The sequence below is a fragment of the Girardinichthys multiradiatus genome, chromosome X, assembly GCF_021462225.1.
Source record: "Girardinichthys multiradiatus isolate DD_20200921_A chromosome X, DD_fGirMul_XY1, whole genome shotgun sequence".
In the NCBI taxonomy this organism is placed as follows: domain Eukaryota; kingdom Metazoa; phylum Chordata; class Actinopteri; order Cyprinodontiformes; family Goodeidae; genus Girardinichthys; species Girardinichthys multiradiatus.
The window spans coordinates 36,631,816-36,655,281 of NC_061817.1; the positions used below are offsets into that span (position 1 = coordinate 36,631,816).

A 23,466-nucleotide genomic window follows, 5' to 3' on the forward strand; every position below is an offset into this window, starting at 1 on the left:
GAGGAAGTGAGCATGTGGTTCTGCTGGCCTCTTTGAGCCTCAGATGTAGGAGAAGCAGAGTGGCTTCCATCCTGAAGGGGTACCAGATCTTTTCCCTTGAATGACCATCTGGGGGTTCTGCAGCGGGATGAAATCACAGGGATGTTTTTAACGGTTATCTGGTCCTTGCACAACCAAAGTAAGAGCTGTGTCCACATTCTCAGCAAATACTCAAGCTTGTTCCCTGCAAGGTTTGGACTCCATCAGGGCTACCTCTTGCCCTCAAGCGGGAGATGGATAGACAGATTCAGGCTCTCATGGTGACTATCTAAATTCCCTCAGCTGTGACCATGAGATCTGGATCTTGACCAAAAGCACCAGAATCAAGATACTTTTTCTTCTCAGCCCAGATATGACACTTCTGATGTCTCTGGTTCAGGAGTGGCTTCACATGAGGAACATAACAGTTGTAGTCCGTGTTCTGAATACATCTAGGCGTGGTGGCTTTAGAACCTCTGATTCCAGCTGCAGTCCACACCTTGTGAATCTCCCCTAACATCTAGAATGGATTTTGCTTCACATCCCTCTCAAGGCTGCAGTTATCCATGTTGCTTGTGCACGTTTTTCTACCATACTTTTTCCCTCCACTCAACTTTTCATTTACCTTGACCGTTTGTGGCTTTCCCTTCTTGTGGAAGGTGTTAGTGAATCTCTGCTGGAGAGCTGTCAAGTCTGCAGTTCCTTCCCCACAAAACGAATGAACTGATCATGGACCTCAGGAAGATCAGACAGGACCACACTCCCCTGCTGATAGACAGAGAACAGGTTTAAACTTTCACCACCTTCAGGTTCCTGGGCACCCTCATCTCCACACACAACTCCTGGACCAACAATATCAGAGCCCTGGTAAAGAAGGCCCAACAGCGGCTCCACTTCGGGTTCGGAAGGCGGTGCAGAGGGTCATAAACACAGCCCAAAAGATAATCGGCTGCACAAATTCACTGTTTACTATTATATGGTATATATTTTCTGTTGAACACATCATGCCTTCTGCAGTGTATATTTTAACTTCATCTATCATATCTCTATTTTAAAAGAAAATCTTCTTAAATGCCTTATTTAGTTTGTTTATCCTACTGTGGTGTATGGTAGCCCAGTGCAAACACCCTCAATTTTGTTGTAACCCCCTATAACGACAATAAAGACTATTCTATTCTATGTAGGCCATAACAGAATAGTCTTTTATTAGTCTTGTTTTATTTTACTGTAAAACTGAATTTTAGGTTTTCATTAGCAGTAAGCAAGAATCACGACGATTGAGACATTAAACATACCTCTCAACGTTGTAATTCAGTTAAACCTGAGTACAGATAGTTTTATTGAAGCTTAATAGAAATCCTATTATTTCAAACTGCTGTGATTTATTGCTTCCTGGGGCGTCCAGCAGATGGCAGCATTCTGCAATAAACCCATTGAAGCACATGGTCCATTCAGATGTAGCAGGAGATGAAGTTTGTTGTAAGATCAGAGTAAAATCAACACACATCAACTCTGACATTCAAGTTTTATTGTGAAAAAGTCTCTTCATACACATTGCCTTGAACTGTACAATCAATAATTTAAAAAGACCATAATGTTTCTGATTACTCAGCAGCTTCAGGGAAAACAAGACAGCAATGAACAGGAATAGTGTCTTACAGGTTGGTTCTCCTATAAACGGTCCGAACCTCCAACAATCAGCTAAAACCCACAACCCTGCAGACAAGACCAGGAGAAACCAGTGGGATGGTCCCAGAGAGCAGGAGGGAAAACTGTGGTTATAGTGTGATCTGTGGTTGGTCGGGAAAACATCTGCAGACTAAAGGAACATGAGGAGCAGAAGCTCTGGTTCTGGTGCTGCCAGGCATCAGAACAGCAGTACTTTCACAAACAGGAAGATTCATCTTTAACTTCATGGATCTAGTCAGTTTTTACAGAATCTTACCCAACAAACCAAATATTGAGCTTCCTGGTGGACCTTAAGCATTAGAACCAACAGAACCAGAACCAAGCATACTCTGAGGACTGGGAATCTTAACGAGATTAATGTTGGCATCTTATGTCTATCCAGACGGAACCGGCTCACATGCTTTCCCACACTAATAATCTAAAAGAAACAGAACCAGGTCGGGAGAACCTTCTTATGGATCAGATTTATTTCAGTCCAGAAGAATGTTAAAGGCGACTGTGTTTGAATTGGACATTGATTCTAATGAAGCTGGAGGTTTATTTTACACAGAAAGGTTTGGATTCAGACATCCAGAACATGTAACTGTGGTTCTGGTTACTGAGACCTGGATGATTCTGCATCTGATCACTGCGCAAAAAAAGTCAGAACCTGCAGTTTCCTTTTTTCCTGGGAAAACCTTTAATAACGGGATTAGGAAAACACGATTTCCATCGGTTGCTTCCCCTTCTCTCCCAAAGAAAAGTCGGGTTTTACTGGTTCTATGTCAGAATAAAATATTCAGCTACTTTTGCAGCCATCTGCTTCTAGCACGAACAGATCTGGACCGGGGCAGTTTAATCTACAAAGAAGAAAACTGGGTTTTAACTATAAAGAATTCTTACAGAACCCGGAGCATCCCGAGTAAATCAGATTCTTTCCAATCAGGAGGTTTAGAATGGATCTCTAGTAAGACTGAAAGGGCGCAACAAAGGAGACAAGTTTCTGTGTAAGAAGTCAAATCTGGAGCCTGAAATGTAACTTTTCCCACCAATTAAACATATTTACAGAAATCCAAACTTTTAAGCTGTTTTTTCCATCATGGAGCCATGATTCAGCACATTTATGGTTTAAAACTTCAGCATCATTCCAAGGAAATCAATTACAAACTGAACCTTTAGGATTAATTTGTTCTGTTGAAAATATGATCAGTCCTGATGGTTTTCCAGGATAAAAATCAATAGATTTGAATACAAATACGTTAAAACAGCCTGAGGTCCATAACTGTGCTGAATCTGCAGGAAAACGTTGAATAAAAAGAAAATAAAGGGGCTGAAAAACAGCAGGAATCGTTCCTAACCTCAACCATAAAAGGAAAACAAAACACAGAGAAATAAGGCTGGTGGGATGAAAGAGCAGCAAGGAGAGATGGAGACGAAGCCCTGCAGAACATCTATTATTAAACAGCTAGGAATCATGGGACAGCAGGCTGAGGCGTCGATGCAGATCACAGGGAAGAAGAGGAGAACGTGCTGCGTTGGGTCTCTGGGGAGATTCATTTGGAACAGTTTGGAGAATGAAAACTAGCGGCTCGGAAAAGTTCGTGTTTATGAACTTGTTTGGATCAGAAAAACACAGAGATGGAGACTGAAACATCCTGCGGCACCTGAAGGCAGCGCAGGGAGGAGATAACGAGAAAAATAAGAGACTGCTGGAATGGGGAGGGCAGGAGGAAGAAAGGAAAAGACAAGCCAGGATGGAAGCCAAGGAAGGAAGGAAGGAAGGAAGGAAGGAAAGAAGGATGAAAGGTAGACATGTAGACAACGGGACGAAGAATAACATCTGAAAGTAAAAATATTTTGAACTGATAAAAATGAAAGTTGCACATGAACTCTGTCATATGGACCATCAACAGGAATTATTAGCAGTTATTTTGGCTTCATTTGATTTTAATTCATGTTTCTGGTTTATTGTTGAGGTTAAAAAGAAACTGATGATAAAATCTGTCATTCACTGTTTTAAAGCCGGTTCCGTCTTTTATCTCTAAAATTATTCATATGGATCCTTTTAAAGGACTCGTAGTGGAGCTGATGAAGGAAAAAACTGACCAAAACATGGGTTAGAGTTTACCGTCAATAACACCTGCCTCAGTCTGAACCCGTCCAGCTACTCCGACCCGTTTCATTTCCCTTTAGAGTCGATGTGTGGAAAACAGGAGGCAGCAGGGAGCTCATCCAGCAGCTAACTTATACTTTTCATGGAGGTATTTCTAAAGCTTACAGCTGTAAATACTGAATATGTTCAGTTCTAAAAGGGTGAAAACAGAACCTGTCTGCAGGACGGATCCAGAAGTTTAGGGCGCCTTCTGGAAATCCAGACGATAAATGAAACAGTGAGTGAAACTGAGCTTTCTGCTGCCGGCTGGGAGACACCAGGAAGATGAAGCCGTTTCTTCGTCTCTGCCGGGTCTCAGAGGAGAATCATCTCCTAATCATCTACACACAGACAGGTCCGTCCACCCAACAAGAACCGAGACATTCCCAGTTCCTCATATGAGCAACTCTGTTTCATTGAAACCAGTGTGGACTCTGACCGGGTTGGTTCTGATGACAAGATGCTTCAGTTAATTGAGAAATTAAAATCTGAAAAGGTGAAAGGACCTAAAATCCCAACCTCGTCCTGTCTGACCCATTAAAACTGAAATACCGGACCCTGTTTGTCCTCCAAGAACCAAAAGAACTCTTGGATCAAGGCACAAAAACAAGCCTGGACCTGAGTCTGCTGCAGCTGGGGTCCATTGGGTTTAATGGTTCTGTAGTGTTTGAAACGCTAGCTTATGGGTCATTGAAACAAGAACAGGCAGCAGTGGGAACAGAAGAGGAGGAAGAGGAACAGGTGAGGACCGCCGTGATATTTCTGTACATGTAGTGAACCTGACAGACAGCAGAGCTTCTGGAGTCTGTTTCTCCACCTTGTAGTGAGAAAGAGTCTGTAGCTGTTCTCTGGAGTCTTCAACATCCTTTCCACCGTCTCCCAGCCCAGCAGCAGTTAGGAGATCTTACAGTTGCTGCGGGTGCAGTTCTGCGGCGGGCTCTGGGGAGGGCGGATGGACTTGGAGCGCTTCAGGCTGTTGCCTTTGGAGCCGCCGGCCGGGTTGGCCAGTGAGTACGAGCGTCCGTGCATCATGACGGCGTTCATGCCGTTGGCCATGGAGAAGGACTTGAGGTGAGACTTAATGGCGACGGGCAGCGGGAGCTTGTCGATGAGGTGGACGGGCGTGCAGGACACGATGGCTCTGCAGCAGAGGTCCTGGAGGCTGAAAACTGAGAGGAAGAGAAACAAGCTGATTATGACAGGGCAGGATTACAGTACCACAGTCCTGACAAAGTCTGTCTGCGGATGTACCGTCCATCTGCCAGCAGACGAGCTTCGTCAGCTCGCAGACCTCAGACATGGTTTTCCCACCTCCATCCACTCACCTCTGTTGGGCCTCCAGAACTTCTCCATGCCGTGCCTCATCAGGACGATGCGCGACAGCTCCGTGAAGGACTCGATCACGTTGAAGTTGCACAGGGGGCTCACTTCAAAGAAGGTCATGCCGTTCTTCTCGGCGTACGCCCTCGCCTGCTCGGTGGGGACCTGCCGCTTGAAGGCCAGGTGAAGACGGTTGCCGACGAGGATCCGAGGCACGCCTGGAGCATGCTGAAAGCGGAAAACATCACAAGACTGTTCAGTGGTGACATTTAGATGGACCAAATGGAGCCAATCAGAGTCATTCTGTTCACACAAAGCAGCCAGCAGAGATTTGTTATTAAAGTTTCTCTGATTCAGCCTCATCTGTCCTGAAACACTGAGAGAAACATGATGATCCTCCTTCGCTCCGCCTGCCTGTCACCACTGATCAGCCTCTTCGCCGAGTTCCCTGCCTGCTGTCTTTTCCCGCTCAGAACCGCTGCTGGGCTCAGACTGAACGAAGCAACAGCAGCAGAAGAGACAGAGGTGAAGAAAAGGTTTGTGGAATCAGACGTTCTAACAGGTTTTAAAACTTTTTACTCATGTCTTGTTTCCTCCAAGCAGACACACCTGCCTGCAGTCATTAAAAGTTCTCCATGTTTCTTAGGGTCCTTCACAGTGTTCTTAGGCTGCTTTTTCATTGGTTTTTGTGCAGTACTCGACCAACTTCAGAGGAATGTATGAGATTTGCTGCAGATCATCAACATCAAGCATGAAGAATTTAGCCCGGATTTAAATCTTTAATCCTCACTGCGTGCATCAGGCTCCAGACATTGTTCGGCTCTACAGAAGATACATCCTGGCAGATAAATCATCTGATTCAAAAGATCAACAATATTTAAAAATATATATATAAAAAAAAAAAAAGAAAACAGGACTGTTTTTCACAGAAAAGTTTCAGTAATCTAACATCTAATAAATTGTTTAAAGGAATCTGTAATCAGTGCAGAATAATTAAGTCCAGGTTTAAGCTTCTCTCAATCAAATTTAAATAGTCCTTTAACTCTGTGCTGAATGAGAATCTAGAATAGGATGAACTTGTTGGCACGAGGTTCAGCCAACAGAGGCAGAACTTCGCCACGCATGCTTGTGCCACCCCCTGGTGGAGTGGCACTCTGGGCGATAAACCACATCTGACTGAATGATCAGGATGAGAAAAGGTTTTTAACGTTTTCCAATGCTGAAGGGGTTCAAAGCATGGAATAAAATCCAGTTAGGCAACATAAAAGCGAAGCTACTGATGAGCTGAAAGCAAAGATAAAATCATTCTGAAGTTAGAAGTTTGTGAAGGATGAGGCTTTATGCAGCCACCTGCATCAATTTTCCTTCAGCTCGCTTTAATCTCATTTAACTGTGTAGCCATGTGAAGGTCTTAGATGTTTCCCTGCTTCAACACACCTGATTCAGACAACTGCAGTTGAGCAAAAGCCCGTTAATCTACAACCACTTGGAATCAGGCGTTCTGAGGCAGGGAAACTCTAAAACACGCAGGATCAATGTGCCTGGAGGACCAGGATTGGAAAACTCTGGTGGAGATAATGTTCATGTCTACGGAGAGAACATTAAATCCAGAAAAACCCATGATTAATTCATACAGGTCACATAACTGTTGGAGCTGAACTCTTGACTGAACTGAAGCCATTTGTCTTTATTTCCAGTTCAGTTTCATCATATTTAACCTTTATTGACAGGGTGGAGATTCAGGTTTTTTTTGTAAATGCATAAACAAAAAAGGCTTCATTTGATTCATTTTTGCCATGTTGGATGAGGGACTTTATATGTTCATTTTGTACCTAAAATGTTGTTGACATTGTATTTCAGGATGTTCAATAAATACCAAAACTATGACATGATTTTCAGATCCAGATCATCTGCTGGAGATGAACTTTTATAACGTTTCATCCCCATCCTGTTCAGATAAATCAGGATTTTAAAGATCAGGCTCAGATATGCCGTGTTTTCAGGCAATATTTATTGGGAAAGATCAGAAGTCCAGAAAACACCTTCAGAAATCCTGCAGATCTGCAGATCAGGACCACGTTAATGTGGAAAAACCTAGAATAGGACCTGATAAGATATTTCCTTAAATTTCTATTAGAAAAAACGATTCTAATAGAAAAATATTTTTTTTTATTATTAATAATTATTAATGTGGATGGAACATTTTTACCCCCAGATTTCTAAAACTGAAACCTTCTGCTTTATTTCATTTGTTAAAAGTGTTTTAGCCATTCCAGCTGAGGTGGAGCAGGAACAGGAGAACTGGAGCACACATTCCACAGACCACAAATACCACACACACACACACACACACGACTTCCTCTTTGTTTCCATGTCAGCGGAAGGACACAAAGGCTGCCCTAACAGTGCCTGAATGTCCCGGTTTGTGCCGTTTAATGCTGCCAAGCAGTAATGTTTGGTTGAACTTAAGGCTGCATAATTTATCACAAGTTTATCATCATTGCTGTTTCACTTCCCCACTGGTCCGCCGTAAATATTAGTTAATTAAATAAGCAGCTTGCATTCAGGCTCTGTGTGCCTGTAATATATTTAATGACTTGTTGTTTCAAGCAGTATAAGAATGTGTAACAGGAGAAAGAGGCAGTAAGGGGGTCAAGTCATTGAGAAAACACAACCAAGCAGACGTCGCCCAATCGCCGCTTTACAATAAAACTTGTTGAGATGGAAATAATAAATTTTATTCTAGTTGTTGAACAGACGACTCCCTATCTGGGGTCTATGTTTGTTATTAACCCAAAGCTGGAAAATCTTTTTAATTATTCATTTATTTATTAATCATAGGTCAAAATCATTGTCACACATTTCTCCATGATTGCCTGTTTTTCTAATATCCTGCAGCCCTAGTGGAACATGTATCTGACTGGGTCAGCAGGCGGGAAACATTTACATCATTGATGCTCGTCTCCATTCAGTACTGGTACCAGAAAGTGGAGACTGTGTACGTTTTAGTCGGAAAAACACAATTTTCCCAAAACCCATGAGCGATAATCCATACATAAGCGTTGAGCATGAAACATTAGCACTGGTTTGATGATTACTGGTACAGCTTTAATCAGATCCGATCAGAATCACCTCATCGATTTCCCTGATCCACCTGTCGATGCCATCAAAGGACCAGCGGTTAGTGATGTCATACACCAGCAGGATCCCCTGAGAAGAGACCAAGTCACACTAAAATCGGCACAGAATCTCAGCTGCTGAACATTTGTTAAAGATGCGCCGGTGCTTGACCTTACCTGAGCCCCACGGGAATACGAGCGGAAGATGGTGCAGAACCTTCCCTGACCCGAGGTGTCCCTGTGCAGAGCAGAAGAGATCAGCAATCAGCTCAGATTTACACACTTGTTTGGAAACAAGGACGGTGTTCAAAAGACTTAAAGGGGGGAATTAGCAGCCAGGGGCTTCAGATCAGAAGCACAAATTAATTGTTCATCATCAGTGTTGGCACCTTTAGAAAACCACGCATCGCTGCACCAAGCGACGTGCACCAAGCGACGCTGCACCAAGCGACGCTGCACCAAGCGACGCTGCACCAAGCGACGCTGCACCAAGCGACGCTGCACCAAGCGACGTGCAACAAGCGACGCTGCACCAAGCGACGCTGCACCAAGCGACGCTGCACCAAGCGACGCTGCACCAAGCGACGTGCAACAAGCGACGTGCACCAAGCGACGCTGCACCAAGCGACGCTGCACCAAGCGACGTGCAACAAGCGACGCTGCACCAAGCGACGTGCAACAAGCGACGTGCACCAAGCGACGCTGCACCAAGCGACGCTGCACCAAGCGACGCTGCACCAAGTGACGCTGCACCAAGTGACGTGCACCAAGAGACGCTGCACCAAGAGACGCTGCACCAAGAGACGCTGCACCAAGCGACGCTGCACCAAGTGACGTGCACCAAGAGACGCTGCACCAAGAGACGCTGCACCAAGACACGCTGCACCAAGCGACGCTGCACCAAGCGACGTGCACCAAGAGACGCTGCACCAAGAGACGCTGCACCAAGAGACGCTGCACCAAGCGACGCTGCACCAAGTGACGCTGCACCAAGTGACGTGCACCAAGAGACGCTGCACCAAGAGACGCTGCACCAAGAGACGCTGCACCAAGCGACGCTGCACCAAGTGACGTGCACCAAGAGACGCTGCACCAAGAGACGCTGCACCAAGACACGCTGCACCAAGCGACGCTGCACCAAGCGACGTGCACCAAGAGACGCTGCACCAAGAGACGCTGCACCAAGAGACGCTGCACCAAGAGACGCTGCACCAAGAGACGCTGCACCAAGACACGCTGCACCAAGCGACGCTGCACCAAGCGACGTGCACCAAGAGACGCTGCACCAAGAGACGTTGCACCAAGCGACGCTGCACCAAGCGACGCTGCACCAAGCGACGTGCACCAAGAGACGCTGCACCAAGAGACGTTGCACCAAGAGACGTTGCACCAAGCGACGTGCACCAAGAGACGCTGCACCAAGAGACGTTGCACCAAGAGACGTTGCACCAAGCGACGTGCACCAAGCGACGTGCACCAAGAGACGCTGCACCAAGCGACGTGCACCAAGAGACGTTGCACCAAGAGACGTTGCACCAAGCGACGTGCACCAAGAGACGCTGCACCAAGAGACGCTGCACCAAGAGACGTTGCACCAAGCGACGCTGCACCAAGCGACGTGCACCAAGAGACGCTGCACCAAGAGACGTTGCACCAAGCGACGCTGCACCAAGCGACGTGCACCAAGCGACGTGCACCAAGAGACGTTGCACCAAGCGACGCTGCACCAAGCGACGTGCACCAAGAGACGTTGCACCAAGCGACACTGCACCAAGCGACGCTGCACCAAGAGACGCTGCACCAAGCGACGTGCACCAAGAAACGCTGCACCAAGCGACGCTGCACCAAGCGACGTGCACCAAGAGACGTTGCACCAAGCGACGCTGCACCAAGCGACGTGCACCAAGAGACGTTGCACCAAGCGACGCTGCACCAAGCGACGCTGCACCAAGAAACGCTGCACCAAGCGACGCTGCACCAAGAGACGCTGCACCAAGCGACTCCCCAACCAAAAACAGACTTTAATATATACAGACAAACATTTCACAGCTTAAATTAAAAGAAGATTTTATTTCTCTGGCTCTACGTGAGACAGTAATTATAAAAGGAAGCAACAGATTATATTAATCTGTGGAATAAAATGAGCTGAGTCAGTATGAATGACTCTGACTCATTATGGGATGTGAATAGAATAAAAAAGCTCAGATATCCTTTAATGTCTGTCTGTTTGCCTCGGAGACTGAACGTCTGAGTCATTAAAGAGAGAATAAAGGGAAGATTAAGATGAGGACAAATGATGGAACAAATCATATAAAAGACAATACATTAAGCTGAGGAAGAGGAGGAGAAATCAGGAGGATTCTGCTTCACACTGGGCTCAACCTAACCTAAAACCAGGTGCTGATCCTCCCCAACCAGACACCAACCAGGCCTGGCGTTGAACTGCAGGGAGTTTTAATCTCAACGGATCAAGTGGGAGACGTTTCTGCAGATCTTTGCCTCTCTAAAGTAAACAGATATAGAGGGTTTGTGTACAAAACAAGGCTGACTGCATGCGTCGACCCACTGCAGAACTCTGGAGGCCGACGCTGCATCATTGATCGATTGGTGTTCAGTTCAAACACCTGCTCTCAAAAGATTCATTCAATTTTAGAGACTTGGTTTTGGGGCAGCAGCATTTAAATAAAGTTGTTTTATGCTTTCATAGCAAACAGCATCATTCAGATGCAGTTTCACCAGGTTTATTAAAACAAATCAGAGCCTTCTGACTCACTGTTAGCAAGCTGCACAGCACAGCGCTGTGAAAAAGTATTCCTACCCTATAACAGACTTCTTCCATTTTTTCTTCTCTGTCCTACACAAATGTTTCATATCAAACTAACATTAATATCAGACAAAACTAACCTGAGGAAATCCAAAAAGCAGTTTTAAAACGATAAATTCACGTATTAAGGAATAAAAGCCCAACCAACTCGGCCCTGTGTGAAAAAGTAAACACGCCCTGATTAAATTGTGAATTAATTATGATTTTATGAGTTCTGTTTCACCCAGGTCCGGTTGCTGCCAAGCCTGTAAAATCAAGAAATCCTTTAAGTTGAACCTGTCAGACAACATAAAGTAAACAGCAACGCATCATGCACCGATGAAGATGAAAAAAGAAGTTCAAGATCTGATGAGAAACAAACTCGTTGACTTCCATCAGGCTGGAAAGGTTTACAGAGCTGTTTCTAAAGCTCGGGGACTCCAGAGAACCACAGAGAGAACCATTATCCACACCAGGAGACAACATGGAGCAGTGGAGAACCTTCTCAGGGTGGCAGGTCTACAAAAATCCCTTCAAGAGTTCGTCACCGACTCATCCAGGAGGCCACAGAAGAACCCAGAACAGTTCTGTAGTACTCACTGCCTCAGTTAAGGTCAGAGGTCATGATCCAACAATAAGAAAGAGACATTGGGCAACAATAGCCTCCATGGTAGAGTTCCAAGGCCAGAACCACCGCTGACCCAAAAGAACACAAAGGCTTGTCTCAAGTCTGCCGAAGACATCTTGGTTCACAAGACTCCTGGGAAAATATTCTGTAGACCGACGAGACAAAAATGGACCTTTTCAGAAGGTGTGTGTCATGTTACATCTGGTGGACAACTAACATTTCCAGAGAGGAACATCATACCAGCAGTCAGACATGGTGGTGGTAGTGTGATGGTCTAGGGCTGCTTTTCTACCTTGGGACATGGACAACTTGCTGCAATTGATGGAACCATAAATTCTGCTCTCTGGCAGAAGATCCTGAAGGAGAATAACCCACCATCAGTTTGTTACCTTAAGCTTAAGCAGACTTGGGTTCTGCAGCAGAAGAATGATCCAAAGCACACCAGCAAGTCCACTGCTGACTGGCTAAATACCATCAAAATGAAGGTTTTGGATTGGTCTAGTCCATGTTTGGAGTTAAATCCGATTAGGTGCTTTGGCATGACCTCAAATAGGCTCCTCATGCTTTAAAACCCTCCAGATGTGGCTGAATTAAACCAGTTCTTCAAAGCAGAGTGGGTCAGAACTCCTCCACAGTGAGGTTAAAGACTCATTGCCAGTTATAACAGACATTTGATAGCAGTTGTTGCTTCCAATGGTGACACAACCAGTACAAGAGGCAATTACTTTTTAACATGGGGCCATGTTGGTATGCACAAACAGAACGGCACAGTGATTTAATCACAGGCTCCTCTACTGAGAGACCGAGACGATATTTTCTCCAGAAACATGATCTGTTTGCTAAACATATATACTGTTGTTGATGAACATTTTCCAGCCTCTTCATTCCGTGCAGTTTTGAAAACAGAACAGCAACAGTCAGCGCCTGTATGTGCTCACCAAAGCTCCAGCTTCACCCTCCTGCCGTCCAAAAGGATGGTGGTGGTTTTATAGTCGATACCTGAACAGAGACGGAAAGAAAGCAGACAGAAGCAGCTGTTAGAAAAGCAGAGACGTCAGTCGGGAAGACAGGAGATGAAAACAATGACTCGTCATCAACTAGAAGCATTTAAACATCAACAGGACAGGTTGTTCAGCAACGACACAACAAAGACTATCTCCACTGATTGTGATGCTATAATCATCTAAAAAATGTCCACACCTCTGTTAAAATACCAGCTGCTGTAGTGCAACAAAGTGATGAATCACCTCAAACCTTTCTGCATATTATAGATCTACGTATAAATCTGTTCAAAGGATTTTTTAAATTAAAAGGTAGAATAATCAGGTTGTTTAGGTAAGCTCAACCTTCCACTAATTGAAGGAAAAGGTCTTCTTCTCTGGTTTCTTTAGGATGTTTCTCATTTAAAAGGCGGCTTCTCTGGTTTTAAGTAACAGGCTTATAAACTGTAGACAGAACAGTCACACTAATAGAGCCATTAAGGTCACTAATGGACTGGGAAGACGGGTGGTTTGAGAGAGGAGTGGAAGATCCCATTTAATTCCCCTTTTCCACTAGTCCCTACTCAGAGCGGTTCGTTACGGCTCAACTCGCCTTTTCAGCTTTTCCATTAACCAGGTACCAAAAATAGTACCGATTACTTGGAACCGGTACTATTTTTGGTACCTGGTTGCTTGTGGTTCTGAGTCATCCTGAAAACGCGACCTCAGAAGATGTCGCCTACTGATTGGTTAGGTGGCAGCGTCACTAGTCGCAGCCTAATTCAGTAACTAATATTTTCAACTGTTAAACTGTTTTACGCTGGGCTTATTGTGTACATGAGCACTATTATAGCAGGCTAGCATTAGGTAGCGTTATCTTACCCTCACACATCCTTCCCTCTCTTTCCTGTACTGATCCACAGTGCTTCAGTCTCACTGCCCAGAACCTTCTCTGGTTCTCTTCTTTTCCTCCGAATCTGACAGTGATAAACGGAGCAGCAGGCTAGGCTGTTGTTGTTGGTTTTGTCTCTACATCACATCACTTGTTAAACCAACCCGACTAGATGAGGTACTAGTGGAAAAGGGGCATATGTTACACATGAAAAACCAACACTACACAGAGGAGGTGGCCTCAGATGTCATCTTTTTAAACACCTACACCGCAACCCTGACTTGTCTCTCCAGGCGGTTTTCCGTATTTTGCACCTCGGGACAAACTTACATGGTATCGACACTCCAACCTAAAAGCCCATAACTTCCAACCATGTTCAGAACTGAAGACGCCTTTTGGACGAGAGGTGAAATGTCTTCAGAACAACCAAGATTCACCAAAAGAACTTTTCACCCACAATAAAAACAGCAACATGATCATCTGGGGTAGCCTTTCTTCAGATGAATCTGCCGTTTTAATCAAGATGTATGAAATTATAAACAATTTGAACCCAAAACCTTCATGTGAGTTTGATTTTATTTTCTGCATACCTGGTCTGAACAGGGCCCAGGTCAAGATGTAGGATACCGACAGACTAGAACCAAACAGGACTGAATGCTGAAACTGGATCGGGAACCTCAAGGCATTAGTTTAGTCATGTTTTGAATGAGATTTTTCTCGTTTTTCAGTTGAACTGTAGAGAATATGTGTCAACAAGGCAGAAGGTTTGTAGTTTAGGCTCAGTTCTCATTGTTTAGAACCTTGTTGGAACATGACGTAAAATGTTCAGAAGCAGAAGATTGAGATGGAAATTCAACAAGCTGAAACCTTTCAGTTCAATCAGTGACGACACCAGCAGTTTTCACAGGAACCTGGATGTTAAAAACAATCCACTTTCCAAAGCAAATGTCCGTGTTGTCCAGGCGTGTGACGCATGTTCACGCTTTCCTTCTTCTAAACTTTCACTGCTGCTGACTCATTAGAACAGAGGCAGTTAAACCTGTCTGACTGCCTCACCTCCACCTGCTGCACACACCAACGTGTTCCTGCGGGTTTTATGAAGTGCATTAACACCCGAGGATAAACAGGTGCAAAGCAGAGCATCCGTCCTCAACCAGGGACAAGATGTTTATCTAAAAACCCCAACAGGTTTGGATGGTTGAACAGAGCGAGGAAGACTCAGATATTTTCAACGTGAGAGAGCAAGATGTTCTCTTTTATTCTTCCAAAGAGCACACGGACTCTGGATTAGTAAAGCTAACTGTGCTAATTAATAAAAGATTAATGTTAGTTTCTTGCTGTAATTGTTTTTAAATATTTGGGAACTTATGTTTAGCTGCAGAGCTGTGTAACATCAGCTGCTCTCTATGAACAACACAATGTGATGTATTTAATGGTCATTCAAAAAAAGCTTAAGTTCAATTTGTGGTCACAAGGAAAGAACGACTGATTTAAGAACTTAACATAAAACCAATCAGAGGGTTTTCCTCTCTTATGCTGAACTGGACAACACCCATATTTATTCTGTAGAAATAAACTTCATATCTTGTTATACGGTACATATTACTTTATATTTTTCATGTATGCAAACATCCATCTTGTTAAAGAGTAAATTATATTTGCTGTGTTGAGTTGTGGTTCATTTTATACCTCTGTTCCATAGCCTGGAGGATTATCCCGTGTTTACAGATTTCCAGTGACGCGGAGAACGAAAAACTGTAAGTTTAGGCTATTTTTATGAAAATATATTGTTTTATTTTGCTATAAATGTAATATTAAAACAGTTCTATCAACTCATCTAGAAAATCAGTGAGGTCAGATTTTTACAAAATTTGTGACCAGAAAAAGGACAAAATCTCTGATGCGTTTAAAGAGGTTCAGATAAACCAAAGTCTAGTATTTATTGTTATGAGTGAGGACGGGTAAATTTGCCTCCCAAAGTGAGCTGACTGGGTTATCAGTTTAAATGAGGCTGGAGGAAGAGGCTGCTAAAAGGGAACAGATTTCATTATGAAGGTCGTTGCAAACGTCTACAGCTCTGATGGAGAAAAACGTCACGAAGTTCATAGTTCTCAGATTGACTGAGCTTATTGTTGCAGCTAGCTGCTGTTCCACTACAATAAAAAGGTACAAAACTGTCAGTTCAACCCTCAGATCCCCTGAGATTGTTTCCTCCATAAACTATTACCATATCAACGTAATAATACATGAGGAATCATAACGAAGGCCCTGGAGGGACCACGATGAAAAGTGGCACCAGTAAAACTGGTGCAAATCAGTACAAATCAGCCAGTGAACAAGTGAATGTCACAATGTGTCCTAGGATGTAATCATTTAACCAGAGACAAACCAATCAACCAGTCACAGATCTGAACTGGTTAATTTGACCTTGATTGGCTCTGATCGGTGACTGGAAGATCAGAGAAGCTGGAAACGTATGTAGACCATCTCTGCATTCAGTGGAGTTTTAAAAACAACACGTCAACAACAAACATTTAGCTAATCACTGTAAAACTCCACTGCATCGGGCTCTGATGGGTCACAGCTGCTGGTTAATGGCATTAGCAACATCTTCCAATTTCCAGGCAACTTAAAGCTGGAACTGACTTTAAGTGCTGAGCTCGGAGCCCTAATCGAATTGGAGTGAGTGCAGGGCGGTGTTCCAAGTGCTTCCTTTCCCCTTGATGCCGGACCTCACTTAAAAATCCTAGATAATCGATATTCTTCTCTGATGTCTTCACTCAAAGTGCTGCTTCCATTCAGGAGGCTGGCAGGCTCCGTTTGTTTGTAGATGAACGTAAAGTTCAAGAGTTCAGACTGGATCTGCAAGGAGCTGATTTAACTTAGTGCCTATTTTAGACTTTAGACATTTTTAAATGTAAAAAATAGAGCTATCTTAAAAACGGATTAGTCATTTTAAAGACCTCCAAAGAAGTGCTTCCGGTAAAGCAGAAAGTACTTGCATATGGATAATGACGTACTGGCTGGAAAACTCTCACAGTAATCCCAGAATGATTATTTCTTCTAATTAAAATAAACTTTTGACGTGAATATGTTGAATGGATGACCAAAAGTAGACTCTCTGTTGGAAGAACGTTTCGCACCCGGAATGTGAAACTGGATTCTTGGATTTAAGGGAAACAACAACAAACCTGAGAGAAAAGGACGCAACAAATTTCGTACTACGGCTATGACAGACAGCCCAAGCAGGGAGTCAGCAGCCAGACCACACATGCTCAGATGCTCTGGGCTGTTTCTTCTGTGTCAAATAAAAGAGACAATATTTTCTGATTGGATACTGGAATCTGACAGGGAGTATCTCAACTTCCCCTTCCAACCAGCACATGTGTAGCATTAGCTTGAAGTGACATTTAGTGCTAAATAACAAGTTGCTGTGAGAAACCATAGATGAACTGATAAAGAGTTTGAGTGGCCAGACTAATGTTTCAACTGCTTGTTATTAGAATATGGCGTTTTGTTCCTAACGTAACGTTTGACACTTTTTTCATTTGCATGGAAATGAATAAAACCACTGATTTACAACTCTAGACGTACAGTAGCTGAAGTGGAAAACAAATGCAAGTAATTTGATTTAAATACTTTTATTAGGCACACCTTTTGATTAAACAGATCAAAATGTTATGATTTTATCAACCTATTAATGTTTCTCATCAGAAATCAATGAGGAAAATATACATTTCTGGATAATCCTTTTTGCCTTTTCTATAGAACAGGAACCCCAGTACAGAAATGTCTTCTGTGGTTTTTCTGCCTCCACCATGTGTGGTAATAAATTAAATCAATGTTCCATGTGAACAGGATGGAGCTCTTCACAGCCTGAGAAGTCTATCTTGAAGAACAAAACCTGGAATCAAGCGGTGCAGATTCTCAGGAAAGTCAAGAAAGAAAAGAAATGGAGGCAGAAAAGGAGGAAAAGTGGAGCGACTTCATAAACAGCTGAACTGAGAACAGACGGTGTGTTGTTGGCTGCATCTGTAAAGAGGATTAGACCACGTTCTGCTTTTGATTTAACTCCCAGCTCTCAATTAAACCCACCAAAGCCCCTCTTTTACTCCAGGACAGCAGTATGGGGGGGTTACTGGTGAGTGGGCCAGCATCCAGCGATAAATGCCACCAAGCAACATCTCAATCTACAACTGAACAACGGAGCACCAAGCCAAGCTGACCCTGAGGGAATATTTGCCGGTATGCACCAGGAACACATAGAATCTTAGTATCTTTTTTGCAGCAGGTAAACTGAAAAGTGTCTAACGTATCTACCTTTATGAACAGTATTTGTACCGGGATCACTGGGAGAGATCATAAAAATATTGTGTTTAACTGCATCATACTGATCGATGTTTCCTGGAGCAGTTTGGGGCGGTGCTAGCTATTTTTTGTAGGAAACTAACTGAACATATTTTATTTCTGCTGCTGAAAGCCTGAAGGAACATTTACTGGTTAGTTTCAGGCCACACAGATGTAAAACATGAGCATCCATATTTGAGAAAGTTCTGATTTGGATCTAATCTGGTCCACAGACCACTGATGTGGATGAACTGATCCTGTAATGGCCACCAGAGGGCGTACGTGGAGCCATTTACAACAGGCATCTACCCAAGCATCTGACAGCTTCTGGGTAGATGCCTCCATGTTCCTACTGGTTCCATCATCAGACCACTGTAGTCAGCTTCATACAAACCCAACATTGTGACCTCTAATAAACTCCATTCATTGCTGATAGTTGTCTAATGTGTCTATAAGGCATCCTCTCTGACTGCTGACCTTCACTCAGTTATAACCGACTGCTCCAATCACATGGCAGCAACTCGGTGCGTTCAGGTAACTAGACCTGCTGAAATCCAAACGAAGCATCGGAATGTGGGAGAGAGGGTCTTCGATTAGGGCTGCATGATATCAGGAAACATGTCATAACGTTGGAGAAATGCGCGATGATGACAAGACTTGCGATAAATAGATAAATATTTAGAAAGCGTTTCTACCTTCTGCTTTGGGTTATTAGCAAATAGCATATTTCAGAAACTGATGGTCTGCTGGGATTTTCCCACACAACCATCTCTCAGGTTTACAGACTGTGGGCAGAAAAAGATCCAGTGAGCAGAAGTTGTGTGGACAAAAATGCCATCCTGGTGTCAGGAAGTCAGGCAAGCATAGAGATCATCAAAAGGAAACTGCAGCTCGCGTTAAACCTAGAAGCAGACGGGCTACAGCAGCAGGCAACCACACCACATGCCACTGCTGTTAGTTGCTGTTAGAACAGGAAAGTAAGGCAACAATTCAAACAGGCTCACCAAAACCAGATAACAGATCAGAAAAAAGCTGCTTGATTTCATGCAGCCAGGTCAGATGGTTGGGTCAGAATTTGGTGTAAAGCCTGGATCCATCCTGCCTTGTAAAGACAGCTCTGGTTGCTGGTGGTGAACTGGTGTGGGAAATGTTTTCTTGGCACATTTGGGCCGGCGTTGTACCAACTGAGCATCATTTGAACCTCACAGCCTGTCTGAGTCTGATGCTGTGTGTCTATCTTCTGACGGCTGCTTCCAACAGGATAATGCACCATGTCACAAAGTTAAAAACATCTCAAACTGGTTTCTTTCCCATATTCCAGTGGCCTCCACAGTCAAAGGATCCAGATCCAAAGGAGTATCTTTGAGATGTGGTGGAACAGGGGATTCTGGACGTTGAGCAGACTAATCTGCAGCAGGTGTGTCAAAATGGACCAAAACCTCGGAGGAATGTTCTACGACCTGGTTGAATCCATGTCTTCTGATAAAGTGAGGGTTTATGCTGCATCCACATCGTTGTCAATACCAAGTCTGGAGGCTCCAAGATGGATCAAAATCTGGTCTGCAGCCAAAAATAAAAGTATTATAAATAATCAGACCTGGACCATTTCAAAGGAGAGTAAGGTTGAGGCTGTTTGAGAGCTTCTAGTGTTGGAGCTAAATTCTTATTTCTGTCACAAAATTATCTCTGGATTTTACAAAGATTCAAGTAAAGAAATTAGAAATATGATAAACGAGAACAAGAAATCTATATAAGGCTGGTTTGTTATGTGTCAACAACACTGGTTCATCCTTTTCAGTTTAGAAGAAGGTTCTGAATGGTTTCTGGTTTGGAGTTCAAAGACTTTCTGAAGAAAAGCTCAGGTAGAAGGACTGAAAAGAAACTAAAGCATAAATAGAGACTGGAAAACGTTCAGAATACCAGAACAATTATTGATCAAGACCACTTTAAAAGAAAGACAAAGTTTGTATCAATTGATAGCGTTGGGTTTCACATTAAAACACACAGTAAAAATGGTTTAAGAGTAAAACATTACTGACTTTAGAGCTTCTGGAAACATATTAACACTGGAGACGCACCAGTTAACTGGCCAGTGATCAGAATTGGCCGGCTGAGTCTCGATCGGCTCTGATTGGTGACTGCCGACTCAAAAACAAAAAAAATGCCATCAACCATTTTCAGTCCTACAGTCTGATGCACCTCCCTGGAGTTTATTACAGAGGTTAGGGACATATTATTTGATGCATAAATAGGAATAACTTTTTCCTTCCATTCATTTTCTTTTGGATTTAAAACTAGTATCGCCATCAAATCCACTGCAGCGCATAAATCATACCAGAATAAGCAGATCAGACCTGAGAAATCAGTATGGTCCAGGAAGAGGCTGATCGGTGCATCTCTAAGTAACATCTTATTAGCAATGATATAGAAACGACTCATCTTCAAACATTTTAACATTAGGCTTTAATATTTTAAAGCCTCCTCAGCTTTAAAATAACACTGAGGCTGGGGGAAAAAATAAATGTGTCTTATTTTCTGCAACAAAGATGTTTTCACCAACCCAGAGGCACTGATCAATAATCAATAAAGCACTCAATGCTTAGAGGGACACGTCTCAGCCAATTCTGACTGGCTCCCAGTCATAGCCTCAACCAATCAGAATCTGCTGTCCTGAAATATTCAGGGTACACAGACGGATTCCCAACACCCACACCTTCTTTGGTGGAGAGATGATGCCTGCACCAGCGCCTCTGTGAGTGTGCTCAGCTGCGATCCGTTCAGTTTGATCTCATTGCTTCCTGCTGGGTTTAGATGATGATCTGGTTTCTGTTCTGGTACTTTTAGTTATGTGTTGGAATAGGGAAATTATGCAGAAACTTTCTGAACTCCATATGAAATGCAAACACAGGAAGGGCGAAATTATCTGCGACATATACTCAGTATTTTTATCTAAAAAGATTGGAAACAGGAATATCTTCTCCCTTTATTAAGGAATTTTCTCTAATAGTAACCAAAAGAAAACACTTTCAAAGTGCTACACATGTGAGTCACAGTTTAATCCGAAGACTGAGCATTTATCAATCATACTCAAACCATCATTCATAATAAATGAGCATAAAATAATTAGCCTGAAGTATAATCCTCTGTTAGCTCAGGATTTTAGGCTACCAGATTACCTGACAAAACTAAAAACAAAGAGGCAGTAGCCTGAAAAAACAGAGCAGTTCAGCTGAGGCCTTTTCTACGTTCAGACGCTGTTTGTGCTTCCAGAAAACGTGTGTGTGTTTGTGTGTGCAAACACGGGACCTGAGGGAGGGTCTCCACACAGCTTCCTTGTGCCAACAGGCAGCTTAACCCCTCGGCTGAAAAAAGGATGACCCCTTTTTTCATCGCTGCAGAAAAAAGGGGTCATCCTGCTGACTGATGTATTTTTATAAACTGTTGCTGTTGTTGCTGAAAGGAGGAGAGGGGAATCTGAAGAATGACTCATCTGCAGCAGCATCTAAACCATAAGGAGTCGGCATGTATTTCTGCACCTAAAACTCTGACATCAGTGACTTAACGAGGAGGAATTAAGACTAATTAGTCTGAGTGTTTGTCCAGCTGTGTTCCAGCTGCTCACTGCATTCCTGAATGCTTTCCTGCCTTCTGAGCTGCCAGAAGGATCATATCATCCAGTTTTCCTGATAAAAATCAGCCAACAGATATTTAAAAGCCTGGGTCTAAGTGATCTCGTCTGAATTATAAAATGTATGATTTACATGATTTTATGTCTTATTTGGACTAACTAGTTCAAACTATCATCATATTTTTATGACAACAGGAAAACATTCGATATCTAATAAAGTTTGCGAATTTCATGCTGACAAACTCGCGATACGTCTCTAAACAATGTGAACATCTGTCTTTTCTGGGTTGATTGCAACCATAGACCCGGGTTTGTACCAGTCGCCACTGGGACCGTTTCATCCCTCTGAAGAACAATTAACCGTCCCAGGTCGATACCATGCATGTTTGCAATAAATCAGCCATGTACATAAATAGTTACAAAAAAATGATGTCCCTTTTTAAATACATTTGTATTTAAATTGTCTTCATAAAGATAAAAGTGGAACTGAAGTCAAATTCCTTGTTTGTGTCACAAACTCAGTGAATAAAGCCGACTCTGATCAGGTGGAAATTTCACCCTCTTTTGAAGAGTAATTTTCAGGTTAAAGCAACTGAGGAAAGTCTTTCAGAGGCAGCTGCCCAACATGAGCATCATGGGTCAATGACTTCCCCACTGTGAACCACTGAATGTGACTTTATACAGACAGCCAGGAGAACCTGCTGTGATCTCCACACACAGCACGAATGTTCAGGACTTTTTCCTGAAGCATGACACATCAGAAATGAGGGTAAACAAGCAACAGAGATCCAGCTGTGACTCACCGCTGCTGTAAGCATACGGAGACTCTGCTGATCCATCCTGCAGGCTGTCCAGGATCTCCCCTTTACCCACGTCGCTGTCTCCCACTAGGAGGAACTTCAGCAGGTAGTCGTAGCTTTTCACCGGGCTTCCCTGGCTGCCCATCTTCACCTCCAAGCCCAAGAGGCAGACTTCCCACCCTTATATGTTCTTTCCTTCTGCCTGGCTTGATCCAAAACACAGTCTGTTATGCCATGAACTACCTGGATATGGGTCCAGCAGGGGTAGGCTCTGTTTTACCCGCTGAACAGCTCGATATTTCTGGCAACAGCTTTAAAATAAAGCGGGTGTCATAAATGAGCTCAATGTTGTGAAGCTTGATTTAAACTAGTGCACACTGGGAGAAAAAAAAATCCCATGCAAACAACTAATGATTAAGACATTATGTAATCACAAACTGAAGCTGAGTCTGCCTTTAAATACCGATTGAAGGAACTGATAATTACTCTGTGAATCCAGTCCGAAACTCTATATAAGGAGCAAAAACATGTCTGCAGTTTTAATAAACGTGTCACAGCTTTGTGACGATTCAAAGCTCATAGGCGTTGTTTTAAAACGCCTCTCACTGTCGGCTGAAAGCGATCAGACCAGAAGCAAGTCGTCTTTTTTTCATTTTAAGAGACGCTTTCTTAGCAACAAGAAGCTAGCTCTGCGTGGGAGCTAGCGAGCTAGCCTAGCTCTGCCACAGCAGCTCTCAAATCAAAATTAAATTTACATAAAGACGGCTTCAGGATAAGAAACTTAATGAGTTCAAATGTGCTTCTGAAATGTATCTAAAAGACTTAGAGCAGCGCTATTTCGGCTTTTTTCCAGCTAGCCCAACTTCCCCCAACGTCTGTATAATTTCAGGCCCCCTTCTCTTCATTTAGTCCGAGAACAAAACAATCCGTCGCCGGAGAAATGCCCGGAAATCATGCAGCCGAAGGGTTGTTGCATCCAGTTTAAATCCGTGTGGCTGCAGTCGGTGATCTCAGCCCGCGATGTTTCCATTTCTCTTCATGGTTCTCTGTCATAATCACAGATGTTCCTCCTCCTCCTCAAAGCTCCACAATAACACTGCTGCTCCGCCGC

At 43.5% G+C, this 23,466-nt stretch overlaps 1 protein-coding gene across 1 annotated transcript; it reads right to left on the bottom strand.

Annotated features, from left to right (window-relative positions):
* Positions 1-1,529: 1,529 nt before the first annotated feature.
* Positions 1,530-23,466, bottom strand: LOC124863159 (ras-related protein Rab-40C). Its single transcript, XM_047357422.1, has 6 exons — positions 22,359-23,466; positions 12,647-12,707; positions 8,455-8,515; positions 8,291-8,368; positions 5,164-5,386; positions 1,530-5,007 (listed from the first exon to the last, which is right to left on the bottom strand). Exons 1-6 carry the CDS (start codon positions 22,498-22,500, stop codon positions 4,733-4,735), a joined length of 840 nt encoding a protein of 279 aa, XP_047213378.1. The 5' UTR covers positions 22,501-23,466; the 3' UTR covers positions 1,530-4,732.

Bases quoted from the DNA above. Each gene is read 5' to 3' on its own strand.
- LOC124863159 (XM_047357422.1), bottom strand. From the start codon at position 22,500: ATGGGCAGCCAGGGAAGCCCGGTGAAAAGCTACGACTACCTGCTGAAG. The intron at 8,516-12,646 runs GTGAGCACATAC...TGCTCTGCACAG, and splicing joins AGGGTGAAGCTGGAGCTTTG to GGACACCTCGGGTCAGGGAA. The intron at 5,008-5,163 runs GTGAGTGGATGG...TCTTCCTCTCAG, and splicing joins GTTCTGGAGGCCCAACAGAG to TTTTCAGCCTCCAGGACCTC.